Source organism: Spinacia oleracea, chromosome 5 (assembly GCF_020520425.1).
Source record: "Spinacia oleracea cultivar Varoflay chromosome 5, BTI_SOV_V1, whole genome shotgun sequence".
In the NCBI taxonomy this organism is placed as follows: domain Eukaryota; kingdom Viridiplantae; phylum Streptophyta; class Magnoliopsida; order Caryophyllales; family Amaranthaceae; genus Spinacia; species Spinacia oleracea.
The window spans coordinates 44736795-44752810 of record NC_079491.1 but is presented as its reverse complement, the minus strand read 5'-3'; the positions used below and the strand labels follow the sequence as shown (position 1 = coordinate 44752810).

The window sequence follows — 16016 nt, the reverse complement described above, 5'->3', positions numbered from 1 at the left end:
AAATTTTAGAATGCCTTTTACATGCGGAATTGGCACAAAAATCACTCGATTTGGATGAGTAACGAAGAAACTGCCGAAAAACTGCGTACGTATAATTAAATAAACGCAATTTGCAATTAATTAACAATTACGAAAATTAATCACCCCTTTTAATTCTTGCGAATTTGTAATATTTAACCATGTTCATGCAATTTAGATTATGAAAATAATAAGAGGCTCGTGATACCACTGTTAGGTTATGATACATATGACAATTCATAAATCATGCGGAAAAACCATAAAGCCAGGAAAGCATATTATTTACACACAATCATTTAGCATAGAATAGATGCATACATGTTGTAGCGTGCCTTCCCTAGCTGCGCCCGAACCGAACAAGAACAAGTCTTTAGAACTCCAAATGTCGTCCCTCCGTAGATAGTCCACAGTACGTCCGGATCCGCCTCAAGTTAGACCAACTAGAATCGCCCTTAAGGTGCTTAGGATTTTCGGCTCTTATTGCAAGTGTATGGCTGATTTATATTTCAAAAACTTACCCTTTGAATACTTCAATCGTGTCCATAAATTGTGACCGTAGGCACTTATTTATAGGAGTATGGAAAAGGAATTGTAATCCTACTAGGATGTGGATTTGCTAATTAGAACTTTATTAGGATTCTAAATAACAAAGCAAATCTAATAGGATTAGGATTTTAATCTTTGCACAAATCCTAATAGGATTAGGATTTCCCGCACACGCATCGTACAAGCCGTGCACCCGCGCAGGCCTTGCGGCCCACGACAGGCGCACAGCCCATGTGCAGTGCTGCGCGCGCGCGCGCCCTTGGCTGGGCCTGGCCTTACGATGGGCCTGGTCAAGGCGTGCCTTGCTGCGTGCGGCTCGCTGGGCGATGGCCTGGCTTCGTGCTGGGCCTTCGTCTAGCGGGCCTCGTCCGATGCTAATTCGTACGATACGCTTCCGATTAAATTCCCGATTCCGGAATTCATTTCCGATACGAACAATATTTAATATTTCCGATTCCGGAATTAATTTCCGTTTCGAACAAATATTTAATATTTCCATTTCCGGAATTATTTTCCGATTCCGATAATATTTCCGATTCTGACAATATTTCCGTTTCCGGCAATATTTCCGATTCCGGCAATATTTCCATTTCCGATAATATTTTCCGATACGTACCATGTTTCCGTTTCCGGCAACATCTACGACTTGGATAATATTTATTTTTCCGATACGATCCATATTTCCGTTTCCGGCAATATCATCGTTTCCGGAGTATTCATTTCTTGCTTGTGACGATCTCAGCTCCCACTGAAACCAAGATCCGTCGATTCTGAAATCCATAGATAGAGTATTTAATGCCATTAAATACTTGATCCGTTTACGTACTATTTGTGTGACCCTACGGGTTCAGTCAAGAGTAAGCTATGGATTAATATCATTAATTCCACTTGAACTGAAGCGGCCTCTAGCTAGGCATTCAGCTCACTTGATCTCACTGAATTATTAACTTGTTAATTAATACTGAACCGCATTTATTAGACTTAACATAGAATGCATACTTGGACCAGGGGCATTATTTCCTTCATTAGGAGAGGCACAGTACATATTGGGCATCAAGATCTATAGGGATAGATCTAAAAGGATGATTGGACTAAGCCAAAGCACTTACATTGACAAAGTGCTAGCTAGGTTCAATATGATGGAAGCCAAGAGAGGCCATCTACCCATGTCACATGGCGTATATCTAAGCAAGAATCAGTGTCCCAAAACATCTGATGAGCGTAGAAAGATGAGTGGAATTCCATACGCTTCGGCTATTGGATCCATCATGTATGCTATGATTTGTACAAGGCCGGATGTTTCGTTCGCACTCAGTGCCACGAGCAGGTACCAGTCGGAACCAGGTGAGGCGCATTGGACTGCTGCCAAGAACATCCTAAAGTACCTGAAAAGGACTAAGGATCAGTTTCTGGTTTATGGTGGTACAGATGAGTTGATTGTTAAGGGCTATACGGACGCAAGCTTTCAAACCGACAGAGATGATTTCAGATCACAGTCTGGGTTTGTGTTCTGCCTCAACGGCGGAGCAGTAAGCTGGAAAAGTGCTAAGCAAAGCACTATTGCGGATTCTACAACTGAAGCCGAGTACATTGCTACCTCAGAAGCAGCAAAGGAAGCTGTTTGGATTCGGAAGTTCATCGAAGAACTTGGTGTTGTCCCCTCCATTAAAGGACCAGTGGCTTTGTATTGTGACAATAGCGGAGCCATTGCCCAGGCAAAGGAGCCTAGGAGCCACCAGAAGTCCAAGCACGTACTGCGGCGATTTCATATACTTCGAGAGATCGTTGAAAGAAAGGAAATCGAGATTTGCAAGGTTGGAACTGACGACAACGTCGCGGATCCATTGACTAAACCGTTGCCACAAGTGAAACACAACGCACATGTAGCAACCATGGGAATCAAGCATGTTGGAGAATGGCTTTGATTTTCTAAGTATTGTTTTAGAACATCTGTTAGATCTATGTTTAAAACAAATTGGTTTAACCATTTCATATTTATGAAATTTATTATTTCATATTCATTTAATTGTGGTTTAGAATTAAATGATAAGTCCATGTGATTCAAATCATTCAAATGGGATGTCAAGATGGATTCTTTGGCAAAGAAACACCCATAAGTGAACTTGAATATTGAAGTCACAAAGGATCCCTAATCCGGGTCATTGAAAGGTGGACGACCAATGACTAATGAAGATTAGATTACAAGTAGATTACTTAGTTCTGTTTCTTGAACTAGAGTGACTGGATGTCAGAATCTTTTACATAGATACTTATTGGATCTTGTATCGGATTGACCATGAGAACGCTTTAAGAGATTAAAGTCATGTCATAGGTAGTTCTCATTAATGGTGATTAGAAACCGTTCCTCAGAACATGAGCGATTATGTCTGCTCGTTTGAGAATTAGTTCGCTTTGATACTAGCTAAACGTCGCACCGTAAAAGGAGGCTATAAAAGCAGTTATTGGGCGTACTATGAATCAAAGTGAGTGTTCATAGATTGCAAGAATGGATTGTCCTCCTATCTTTGATAGGATATGGTGTTGTTGTGTAACAAGGCCTCTCGGAGAGTTAGATACTGTAAAATGCATGGCCGTGCACAGAATGGTTAGGCTTAACCTTCTGCAAAAGTTTGACAGTTGAACTCTGTAATCCGAGAAACACTTCTGGACCTAATAAGGATGGCTTGGATCTTACCTTATGTTCAGTAAGTAACACTAAGCGACAAAGGAATGTGGATGCACACTTGTCTGAATGACAAGTGGGAGATTGAAGGAAATATGTCCTTCACCCAAGGTGCATTAAGTCTAATACCAAGGTTCAGATTAATTGCGAACAATTAATTCAGTGAGATCAAGTGATCGGAACAGCTAGCTAGAGCAATGCTTACGATCAGTGAGTTCTAATGGATATTGAACTCACAACTTACTCTTGACTGAACCTACAAGGTCACACCAATGACACGTAACAGATCACCGGATTAAATGAATCGGAAATTCATTTAATAGCTTTTCGGGATTTAAGTTGGAAACGCATTATGCGATACGACCTTGCATCGGAATCGTATATTGTATCGCGAATATTCGTAAGCTAGGCGAAACGAATAAATCGTATCGTACGACGGTGATTCGTCGTATACGAAACGATAAATAATATATCGGAAGTATATTAAACGCGGATACGAGGAGCGGCCCACGAGCCGAGTGCACGAAGCACTCAAGGCCCATGGGCGCGCGCGCTATGCAAGCAAGCAAGGCGACACAACAGCGCTGGCCCATGGCCGAGCAGCTATGTGCGCGCGCGGGTCAAGACCACGACACAGCAGCAGCAGCGCGGCCCACGGCCCAGCTCGTTGTGCGTGTCCGTGTGATGCTGCGCGGGCTTGCTAGCCGGCCTTGCCTTATGGCTTGGTCGGTTAGTAAGTTTATGTAAATAACCTTATGACCTAATTTCCAACTACTGCAATCACAATTCAGATTACACACAACCCTAGGAGAAAACAGAGAACCCTAATTCTCTCTGTGCCTCCATAGTGTGTTCATCCCAAAAAGCAAATCTCTTGATCGATTGTCTAAGCTACGATAATCAAGACGGATCTGATCGTGTCGGTGAACCAAGTAGAGGAACGACAATTGGAGTTCTTTGTTCGTGTTCGTTGACGGATTATTGTGGAAAACACGCTTCGAATGTAAGTTTGCTTAATCTGTGCTTTATACATGTTTCCTGGCTTTGGGGATTGTTCCGCACATGTTATTATGTTTAACTGTATTCCCTTACAACTCCAGAGGCAGGTTATCCTTACTAGCTCAGCATAAATAATTGAAGGGACATGCGTTAAACTATTAAACTATTCTGAATTGATTTTGGCAATATGCAACACATAATACTAAATCGATCGTTATTATCTTATTTAGATTGATTTAAGGTACCTAGCATGATAATTCAATTGTCCAAGGTATTATCTTATTAGGCGTGATAGATCAATCAAGTTAATAGTTTGACAATTTTATAAAAGGGTGATGAAAGAGATTAAATCATATGAGGGACACATTACAACGCACCCTTGAGAGGTGCGTTGTGGTTCTCAGAAAACTAACCACTTGGCTTTGCTATTTCTCCTTTTATTTAACGAATCTCGGGTTTCTAAGCAATGTTCCAGTATTTAGGCTTAATTCATCAAGCTACAAGGGGCAGGATGCGTTCTGTTCGACTTTTGGGTCAATTGCGACAGAACGCCGGATCAATTTCGCAGCGTGAGGCTTAGGCTTAAGGCTAGAGTCAATACTCAGGTTATGAATTGTGTGTTTTCACGTCGGTTTTGAGGCTGTATTTATAGGAAAAGGGAGTGTGGAAAGATAGATTTTAAGATACGAATCCAAAAAGAATTCGGACATAAAACGGCCCCAGGCATTTTCAGCGCCCAGATCCAGGCGTTGAAAATGGGATCTGGGCCGAGTTCTTTGTCAGATTTGGACTCTTAGAACACTGAGCTTTTGAGATTTATCCGAGTCTTTTATTGCGTATTAACTTTATGACGGAATGCGTCTGGGCCCGTTACGAACTCTAGGTTCGTTAGGAATTTAATTAATACGTAACTCTTATTTTCGAATTATACCAGGAATGCAAATTTTATCTCTTTTAGGATTTATGTTGGAGTGCAAAACCTAATTCTGACAGGTTTCTGTATTTTATGACTTTGCCACTTTTAACAACTACCTTTTATGGCAGTTACTATTCTTAGCAGGTTTCTATAAATAGTAGCTTTGGCTGAAAATGAAAGGGTGATTGAGATTCGTTATTTTATAGGAGATGCGTTGCCAAGTGGAGATTTATGTTCTCATCATCGAACCTTCCCTTTCGGGAATGGGGACAAAAGTAGGTGTCTACAACGCCCAGCTCCCTTGCTTCGCGCGCGCGCCTCTTGCTTGTTGCTCGTTGCATTCGTACCGCATGGGCGACGAGCTCCTTTGCTCGTCGTCGCATGCCCGCACTATACAACACCCCTTAAGGGTAACACGTAGCGTCCTTTGCTTTGTGCGTGCAACAATCACGAGCGAATTTCATAAAAATTAAAACTTTTTAATTCAAATTTATTGACAAATTAATAAAACATATTAATTTCATAAATTTAGGGCGAAAAATCGAAAATTTATTAATCAATTAATTTCCGATTATCATGGATTCAAATCTAGGTCATAAAAATTTAAAATTTATCATAAATTAACAATTTTTATGGTGGTTTTTAATCATGGATACCTAATTAAATCGTTAATTAATTATGAAAATCAAATAAATTATAAATTATTCGAATTTCAACAAATTAATTACAATTACAAATTAGGTTGTATAATTAACAAGTTTATGCATTCAAATTTGTTAAACATGTACAGTAGGTCAATAAAAAAATTCAAGATTTAACAACAAGAAGCGCAAATATTTATTTTAACATCTTAAAATTATAAACTTTTGCGTTCGAAAAACTAGAATCGCCTTAGGTTTGACTAACTAGAATCGCCCCAAAGGTACTATGTATTTTCGGTGTGGGGCAAATAGATGACTGAACTTTATGCCTAAAACTCTCTTGAATGCTTGGAAAACTCGTTATAAATTGTGAGCATTAATCACCTATTTATAGGGTATGGAAAAGGTATTGAAATCCTACTAGGAAACGAATTAATTAATTTGAATTTAATTTAAACTCTATTAATTAATTTATCTAGTAGATATAGGAATTTAATCTTAAACGAATCCTACATGGTTTAGGTTTTGTACGTAAGCACAAACACACACGAGCATGACCCGCATGCGCGCAAGCCATGCCCGCGCATCCGCAAAGCCCACGAAGCTGCCATTGTGCTCGTAGCCTAGGCGCGCGCTGGGCCTGGCCTTGCGCTGGGCCTGGCGTGGCCTTGGGTTGTTTGTGCGGTGCGCTATGCTTGCTGGACGTGGGCCTGACTTCGTGCTGGGCCTTCGTCTGGCAAGCTCGTCCGACGCTAATTCGTACGACGCGCTTCCGATTAATTTCCCGATTCCGGAATTCATTTCCGATATGAACAATATTTAACATTTTCGATTCCGGAATTAATTTCCGTTTCGGACGAATATTTAATATTTCCGTTTCCGGAATTATTTTCCGATTCCGGTAATATTTCCAATTCCGGCAATATTTCCGTTTCCGGCAATATTTCAGATTCCGGCAATATTTCCATTTCTGATAATGTTTTCCGATACGTACCATGTTTCCGTTTCCGGCAACATCTACGACTTGGATAATATTTATATTTCTGATACGATCCGTATTTCCGTTTCCGGCAATATCATCGTTTCCGGAGTATTCATTATTTGCCTTTGACGATCTCAGCTCCCACTGAAACCAAGATCCGTCGATTCCGAATATCCATAGATGGAGTATTTAATGCCATTAAATACTTGATCCGTTTACGTACTATTTGTGTGACCCTACGGGTTCAGTCAAGAGTAAGTTGTGGATTAATATCATTAATCCACTTGAACTGAAGCGGCCTCTAGCTAGGCATACAGTTCACTTGATCTCACTTAATTATTAACTTGTATAATTTATACTGAACCGCATTTATTAGACTTACCATTAAATGCATACTTGGACCAAGGGCATTATTTCCTTCAGGTAAGTCATTTTATTAAGTCAAATCATCTTACCTGGGATGCGGGACTTGTTAGAAACACCTTTGATCACATGGATGCTAAGGAAACCATGTCTCTGGAGTTACCAACAGGAACATTAATGGATCAGTTATATTGGAAAAAACATAAAACTAAATACTTTACAACGAAATCTGGTTATGCCTTCTTACGAGAAGCTGAAATCAGACAAGATTTTCACACTGGTCTGGGTCAAAACAAGTTTGTTCCTTTTTTCAAGTTACTTTGGGCTTTAAAAATCCTTCCAAAGTGGAAGTTGTTTATTTGGAAAATTATGGTAGATGGCCTTCCAGTTAAAAAAGGCTTGGGACGAAGAGGTATAAGGTTGAATACATCTTGTGATTTATGCATTGATGTCTGTGAGGATGCGCAACATATTTTTCGCCTTTGTAACTTGGCTCAGGATGTGTGGAGGAGTAGTATGCTAGGCATATTCTCAAATTTCAACGAGAACCTTTCAATTCAGGATTAGATTCTCAACTATATCCAGCTTTTTAATAGCATGGATGGAAAGGGTAGTGATCGAGTAGTTACCTTCATTGCGATTTTGTGGGGATTATGGATTACTCGAAACGCGAGAGTTTTTCGATCAGAGAATGGAGATATTCAGGCATGTCATATGCATGTTAAGTTAGCTAGGGAGCAACATCTGGCTTTTGCTGGGAAATCTAATGTAGACTTGGGTTTTCTTCATCCACCAAAACTGTTGCCAGTGTACCCACCAGGTTTTGATTTTGCAAATATAGGTTTGGAAATTCCGGCTACGTATGATTCGGTGATATATGTTGATGGATCATGGAACAAAATTACGTTGAGAGCGGGAATGGGTTGGATTCTTCAACATTTAGGGAATGCAGAATCAAGAACCATTGGGGGATGTGACTATGGTTTAGGGCAATCAGCATTACATGTGGAAGCAATGGCTTGCTTGCGTGCACTTCAGTGGGCAAAAGATTGTTCCCTGCCTCATATAGTATTGTATACTGACTCAGCTACCTTGGTCTCGTATTTGCAGAGGCATATCATTCCTGAGATCAGTGTCAGGTGAACTGTTCAAGCCATTTTTGAAATAGGTAAGAATTTTATGAGTTGTGTGATCAACAAGGTCCATCGATATCAATTTCATTTGGCATATGTTTTGGCAACAAGAGCAGCGAAAGATGGACTTCACTTCATTACGTCGTTGATGTTAGATTCATGATTAATTAGGTTTTATTTTCATGTACTTTTATCCAATGTAAAAAAAGGAAAAAAAAGAATACCATTACTCTATTTATTCCCCTCATAAGATAGTTCAAAGTAATAAAACATCGTCATTGTCGCCGTCACCACCTACGTCAACACATATATCCACCACCTTTTTTGTCAAGCCTAAACCAGAAAAGGGCACCAATATGAATACATATTCTTTATTTTCTGCTCCCTTGTTGTCGCATTAGAGTGAAGTATCAATGCTCTTTGGTTCTTTTACACTCATACAAACCCTTGTTTTTGGAAGTACTTATACAATTTAACTTCTATCTTTGAAAATAGATGCTAACGCCCACAGTTAGTTCCTATTTACTTAATATGCTTGCCACATCCAGAGGAGAAAAGTCGTGTGGGTCGTATACCCTCCTAAAGGCGCCCATCGTGTTTTTTCGACCCCCTCACAACCGTTGTGAAACACCACACTTCCCTTTTTTAAACAAGCTTACTTATAAGCAGTGGTGGAGCCAAGATTTTTGAATCGGGGTGTCGAAATATTTGAATCAGAGTGTCCACATGTTAATAAAATAATAATTATTATTTTACTTTATCTAATAAGTACAAGGTATAAACGTATTTTTTTTACAAAATGGGCGGACAACCCTTGTCTCACTATGGCTTCGCCACTGCAAATGAGTTTATACTCGAAATATTACTTGGTATTTATTTTAGGGTAGGACATCATTTGTTATGAGTTTATAACTGCTCCTACTTGCAGTGATTTAGCATTGACTCATACTTGGCTAGGACACCACAACTTTGTAACAGCCATATCCGGTCCAAAAAAGTTGTTCAAAGGACGACAGCCCGTAGAATCAAAACAACCTAGCTACCACCATTTCTCATCTTTATGTAGCTTTTGCAGTGAGCTACTGAGTTGTCGCTGGTCTATAAATGACTGACCTCGATGTTCACCCACTAATAAATGCATTTGAGAGATTTATTAAACCCTCTTCGTTGAAGGGAATCAACAAATAGTATGAGTAAGGAAAATTCTACGCGGTAACCTCGTGTTTTTTGTTTTTCTGTTTGGTGGAAAAAAAATTCTCAATTTTCTTAAATGGCCCTCTCTTATTGTAAAAACATTTCTTTTGACCTTATTTTGCAAAAATATAATCAAACAACCAATAATTAACTTAAAAACAAAAGCAGGAAACATTTTTTTCCAAAAATATAACTAAACCAACCCTCCTCCTCCTTCATAAAAAACACATCCAAACGATAGCGATAAAACTTGAAATTATCATAACCAAAGGCGGCCACATACTCTATAATCACTACTCGATCTCTCAAATGCGAAAACCCAAAAACAACACGTGGAGTATTATACTCCACATTGCTGGAGAAGGTAAAAAATTACTAAAGATTTTCTAACAGAAGGTTCCACATATTTACAATTATCTCATACGAAATACAAGAATTTAATCAGGGAAGTTCTTGTATGCTATAGAAAATAATTAGAGATAACAATGAACCATGTGAATGAGGTATTGAGGTTTGTGAGAATTGTTTTGGGAATTTTTGTATGCTATAGAATAAATCAGGGATCTCCCATAAATTCCTGTGGTAGATACTAGCTTGTTTTCCGTCAGCTTTGTTGGTTCCCCGGGGTTGGGCAGGGGCGGGTTTGGGGTGATGGGCCGGTTGTTTACTCCAAATTAAATTATTTTAACCTCATATTTTATTCATTTCTTTTTTTATTTCACCTTTTTTTTCCTACCAATTTATTTACAAAAATGTGTTTTTATTTATACTATTCACAAATAGTAGTTATTGATATATATTTTTCGGTTGTGTGATTACTTTTTTGGTTAGATAAGGTCACATCATATGTTTTACAATAAAAAATGGTCATTTTAGATAATCAAAATAAAAAGTGTTCACCAAATAGAAAACTCCAAAACAGGAGGTTACCATGGAAACACACATATATGTGTGGCAATACACATATAAGCTAAAAGACAAATAGCTAAAAGACAAAATAGGAAGTACCATTCTGTAAAAAAAAGTACCATTTTGTAAAAAAAAGTACCATTCTGTAAAAAAAGTACCATTTTTGTTATAAAAAGTACCATTTAATTTCTTTTTTGTCCTTTTTCCTATTTTGTCTTTTGCTATGATATGTATTTGCAAGCACATATCTGATATCCGAAAATACTGTTCACCAAATAAAAAGTGTTTTTTGGCATATCAGATACATTTACACTAATATAAACCTGGTCCATGCTTACTTAGCGTGGACCAGGGCTAAAGAGTAATTTGTATGGGCAATATGTGTAACTGTCACGTGACAGCTATTTTGTGATTTAAATAGTAACTATATGCGTATTATAGTAACTATGTGTTTTAAAGAGTTACTATGTGTTCTTTAGAGTTTCAATGCGATTTGTGTCTAGCCCACTTTATATACGTTTTAAACTTTTTTATTTTTCAAAATTTCAGATCTACATTCTGTTCATTTCTCTTTTATTTCTCTCTCTTCATTTTCTCTATATGCTTTTCAAATTTATCCCAAATTTCTAGGTTTTGTTCGATTTTCTTCGTAATTATCTTATAATTCTTATAATTGGATCTAGTAGATGAGGAAAAATTGGAGGAAGTAGTAGATCAAGAAGGAGGTTCGTCGTTGCCGAAACCGAATCGAAGAATTTGCGCTCGTCTACAAATCTTCGCAAGAATTTTTAGAGATCACATATCGGTTTGTTGTTTTTTAAAGAATTTTAAGTCTATTTTTATTTAAAATTGAAAATATTTGTTGTTTTGGAGAAATTAATGTTTGTGTTTTGCCGAAATATCGTTTTCACTTCGCGAATTCGATCAGTGACTTCATGATTTCAAATAGTAACTATATGAGTAATACAGTAACTATATCGTTTAAAGATGTATTATATAATTTTAATGGTTACTATATGTGTACAATAGTTACTATATTATTTCAATGGTTACTATATGTGTACAATAGTTATTATTTTGTTGAGTGATTTGAAATGCTTGTTGTTTTGTTGAAATTAGGGTTAGTGTTTCACATAGTTAGTGTATAAATGATATAGTTACCTTTAATTTATGTTGCGAAATAGTGTTTTTAATAGTCACTGGAATGTTCGTTGTGTTTATATTAGTAGTAGTTTTTAGAGTAACTATGTTTTTTAAAAAGTTACTATAACTTTAAAACAGTAATTATTATGTGTTTAAAATAGTTACTATATTTTTTAGAAAGTTATTATTAGTTTAAAACAGTAACAATGTGTTTAAGATAGTTATTATGTTATGAACAGTTTATAGTGACTTTTTGATAAATAATAGTTACTATACAATTACATTATGGGTACTATGTTATTTAGAGTATGTTTTTGTTTGCTTCTTAGATAGTGGCTATATGATTATAATGGTCACTATATGTGTACAATAGTTACTATATTGTAATAATAGTTCCTATGTTATATATAGTTACTATTTGTTTTATATAGTTACTATATTTTTGAAATAGTTACTATGTTTATTTTATCATGATTTGTTACCATATGTTTATTTTCTTCAATAGTTACTATAGTATTTATATATTTACTATATGTTTGAAATATGTAATATGTTTATTTTATCATGATTAGTTATCATATGTTTATTTTCCTCAATAGTATTTGTATGTTTTATATAGTTACTATATGTTTCAATAGTTACTATTTTAATTTATTATGTTATGTGCATGTTTTTTATGTTATTCTATATTTTTAGTGATAGAGTTACTATATTATTATCACACCAACTATGTCTGCAACTATGTGACTACATGACCATGAATAATATTTATAGATATTATATCTTTAATAGTAACTATATGTTTGATATAGTTATTATGTATATAATAATGTTCTTTTTATGTTCTTTGTTTTCCTCTATGTTATTATTAATAAGAGTAACTATGTTATGATCACATTAACTATATGATCATAACAATAACTATATATGCAACTCTGTTAATATATGACTATCATTAATATTAAAATATAATATACTATATCATGTATAATAGTAACTATATGTTTTTAATAGTTACTATGTTATCATTTTGTTCTTTTTATGTTCTTTTTTTTTCGTCTCTGTGTTATTAGTAATATAAGTGACTATATTATTATGACAGTAACTATATGACTATAACAATAACTATATCCGCTATTATGCGAATATCTTACCATCATTAATTCTAAGAGTTACTTTATGATGCATAATAGAAACTATATGTTTTACATAGTTACTATGTCATTTTTTCACACTTAAATGTTAAATTATTAACTTATAGTTTATATATTATTAATTCAGAAATACAAAGACGATTCATCTAGAATTGAAGTCGTGCGAAAAATAACTTCTGCAAGGAAAACAAAAGCAGAAGAAGAAGAAGAAGAAGAAGAAGAAGAAGAAGAAGAAGAAGAAGTTGACAACAATGAAAACCAAGGACGTGGTAGAGAAAAGAGAGGACCAGACGTCGAAGGAGAGGACGTGTTGGTGTAAAGAAGGGACGTGGACGTGGCGATTAGTACTTTTTAGTTTAAAAACATTTGAGTTTAATGTGTCTTATTGAATAGATGTAAATAATTAGAATGTCGTAGCTAAAAAAACTAATCATGTAATTAATGTTTTCTTAATTATTGTTCAAGAGTTATAATTACTCTTACTTTTGATATAGTTACTCTTTTTTTATTTCAGTAATTAAATGAAATAATAGTAACTATAATCGAAAATGTTACTATATGACCTCTAAAGCATCTATATTATATTGTTTATTTTAAAATATACTTCGTAGTAATTGTTCTACAGTTAAAATTCCTTTTCTATATGATTTAGTTACTCTTTAGATAGAATCCTTATTCTTATCGAAATGGCTATATTATTGTTTTTTCATAGTTACTATTATGAAGATATAGTTACTTTACAGAACATATAGTTACTTTTTGTATAAAATAGTTATTCTTATCGAAATGACTATATTTTTTCATAGTTACTATTATGCATATATAGTTAATTTACAAAAATACCCTGGTCCACGGTAATTATAGCGTGGACCGGGTCCATACAAGTGGGATTGTATCAGATATGTGTGGAAATCAACTAAAAGACAAATAGCTAAAAGACAAAATAGGAAGTACCATTCTGTAAAAAAAAATTACCATTCTGTAAAAAAAAAAGTACCATTCTGTAAAAAAAAATATCATTCTGTAAAAAAAAAAAGTACCATTTTTGTTTTAAAAGTACCATTTAATTTATTTTTTGTTATTTTTCCTATTTTGTCTTTTGCTATGATATGTATTTGCAAACACATATCTGATATCCGAAAATACTTCCTCGGTTACCATGTAGAATTTAGTTATGCATAACCCTTTCTTCACAGTGATTGTACTTTGTTGCAGTGTGCGTCATATTAAAACAAGACAGAGATTGTATTCCAAGCATCAATGAATACAATATAAACTTGATTCCTAGTTATGTTTACAACAACAATAGTTGGTGTAACTATTAGCTGAATGGCTACTTTGATTCATTCAATCTGTGTTATCTGAAATTCCAAAATGGTTACATCAACTTAGTCCATGATGCCAAAGGAGGGAAAACTGCGATCAATAATCTCAACAGCATTGGCAAATCTCTGTCCTTAACTGACCTACTCAGCCTCTGTTTCTCCATCAATGTCTCCAGTCTGCCAATTTCTCGAGAATCTCCAACCAAATCATCCCAGCCACCAAAGTTGTTCACATTGACTCTATTGTCAGAGTCACTGTAATCTCTTTTCTTGGTCCTTTTACCCTCCACACTTTGATCTTGATCATCCACCGTTTTTCGGGTATATTTTGACCTTCTTTTACGCCTTTGATGAGGTTTAGAGATGCGTACTAGCCATTCCTGAAGCTTTTGGAACACAAAGATGAGCAGTGACAGTCCACAGGGGAGTGAGAAAGCCATGAGGAAGGCTTTTGGTCCTGTTGCTATAACAAGTGACGAAAGGATGATAGGTGTAAACCAACCATAAGATTTGAATACCTAGCTAGTTCAAAACATTTGACACTTTAGTCGGTTTTTGTTCTCACAATTCTATCACATTTAATGCACTTTTCAACACCAAACTAACAAATTAATAAATAATAACCATTTTAAAACTCAAATTACAGACTTAATTCACCAATTGCTAAGTTGCCATAGCACTTGCCCTAGCTTTAAGGTCTTTTCTTAGCCCAACTAACATTTTCAATTACAGGTTCTTTTCCACCCACAATTGCTAAATTGCTAATGCAGATACAATTACCCAAACCCCAGATCATACTGGTTGATATTAACCCACAGCTGCATAATTCTTATAACCGGTAAGCCACCCATGAGTTTTTGGCCTAGTAGTCAACACGAGAGTATGTGTACGATAAGTCTCAATAGGTTCGAATTACCCTGCCCCTTTTTGTAATTTATATTGCTTTTGTCTGAACTTATTTATCACAATATTGCGAACTGTTTGAAATGACTAAATTAACCTGAATATAATTCAGGTTAAAAGGACCAATACTAAACTTTACGCAAATAAACACCAACCACCCAACTCAAATTTCAATTAATTAAAGCAGAAATCACACCCTAATTATTTTCATTGAAACATGTTAAACCTACTAGACTCTGGACTGATCCACAAAATCAGAACGATGTAAAACTCATGAATACATACCCGAAGAATCCAAAGACTATCAACAGCTTGCTCCAAAATCCCACCCCAAACTTCAGTATCAACACCTTCTTCTTCTTCTACTTCTAATTCATCATCATCAGACCACCATCGTTGCTGCTTCAATTGTCGATCACTTTTCCTTCGATAATTTCTGCCGCCATTATCGTCTTCGTCAAATTTTAGAGGCTTAACATCAATTTTAGGGCTCCGGATTGCGTGGGGAACGATGTACCCTGTACGCTGTCGTCCGAGGAGAGAGAAAAATCCGACTCGAAAGCATCGAGGTTTAGTGTGTGAATGATAATAAGAATGGAGAGGAAGGAAACTAGTGGTGGTGAGAGTCGCCATTCAACTCTGTATTTTTGAGCTTTTTTCCGCCATTTTCATGGTGTTAGAAAAACTTAGCAGTTGAAGGCTTGAAGCTGATGCTGCCACGTTTATGTGCGCGTTATCCTAGAGTGATACGAAATTACGAAGTACGCAATTCCTCTTAATGTATTATTTAAATTACTTATTTACCCCCAGTTTAGCTTTCTTCATTTTAAATATTCGTAGGTGGGTAACTGCACGTTTGGATTAGGCGCACAACAAATCTAATATAGAACAAATTGTTTTTAATCATTCAAAAAATCAAAATTTTATTTTTTACCACCTAAATAAATTAAACTTGTATTTTACCACATAAAAAATTAATAAAAGTAATTTTTTACCATCTGAAAATGGAGAAATTGAAGAAATCGTTATGTGGGGCAACTACTCATTGCATAATACGATCAATGTTAAGTTTAGTTTCATTTCTGCTTCTTCTAACACGTTCACTGG

The 16016-nt window shown here is 35.8% G+C and overlaps 1 protein-coding gene across 2 annotated transcripts; it reads right to left on the bottom strand.

Annotated features, from left to right (window-relative positions):
* Positions 1 to 13907: 13907 nt before the first annotated feature.
* Positions 13908 to 15730, bottom strand: LOC110779290 (uncharacterized). Of its 2 annotated transcripts, none has more exons than XM_021983820.2 (2): positions 15195 to 15730; positions 13908 to 14392 (listed from the first exon to the last, which is right to left on the bottom strand). In XM_021983820.2, exons 1-2 carry the CDS (start codon positions 15540 to 15542, stop codon positions 14060 to 14062), a joined length of 681 nt encoding a protein of 226 aa, XP_021839512.1. In that variant the 5' UTR covers positions 15543 to 15730; the 3' UTR covers positions 13908 to 14059. The 2 variants fall into 2 exon arrangements, with proteins under 2 accessions (XP_021839512.1, XP_021839511.1); XM_021983819.2 differs by having other exon boundaries at positions 13908 to 14524; positions 15195 to 15727.
* Between the last annotated feature and the right edge of the window lie 286 nt (positions 15731 to 16016).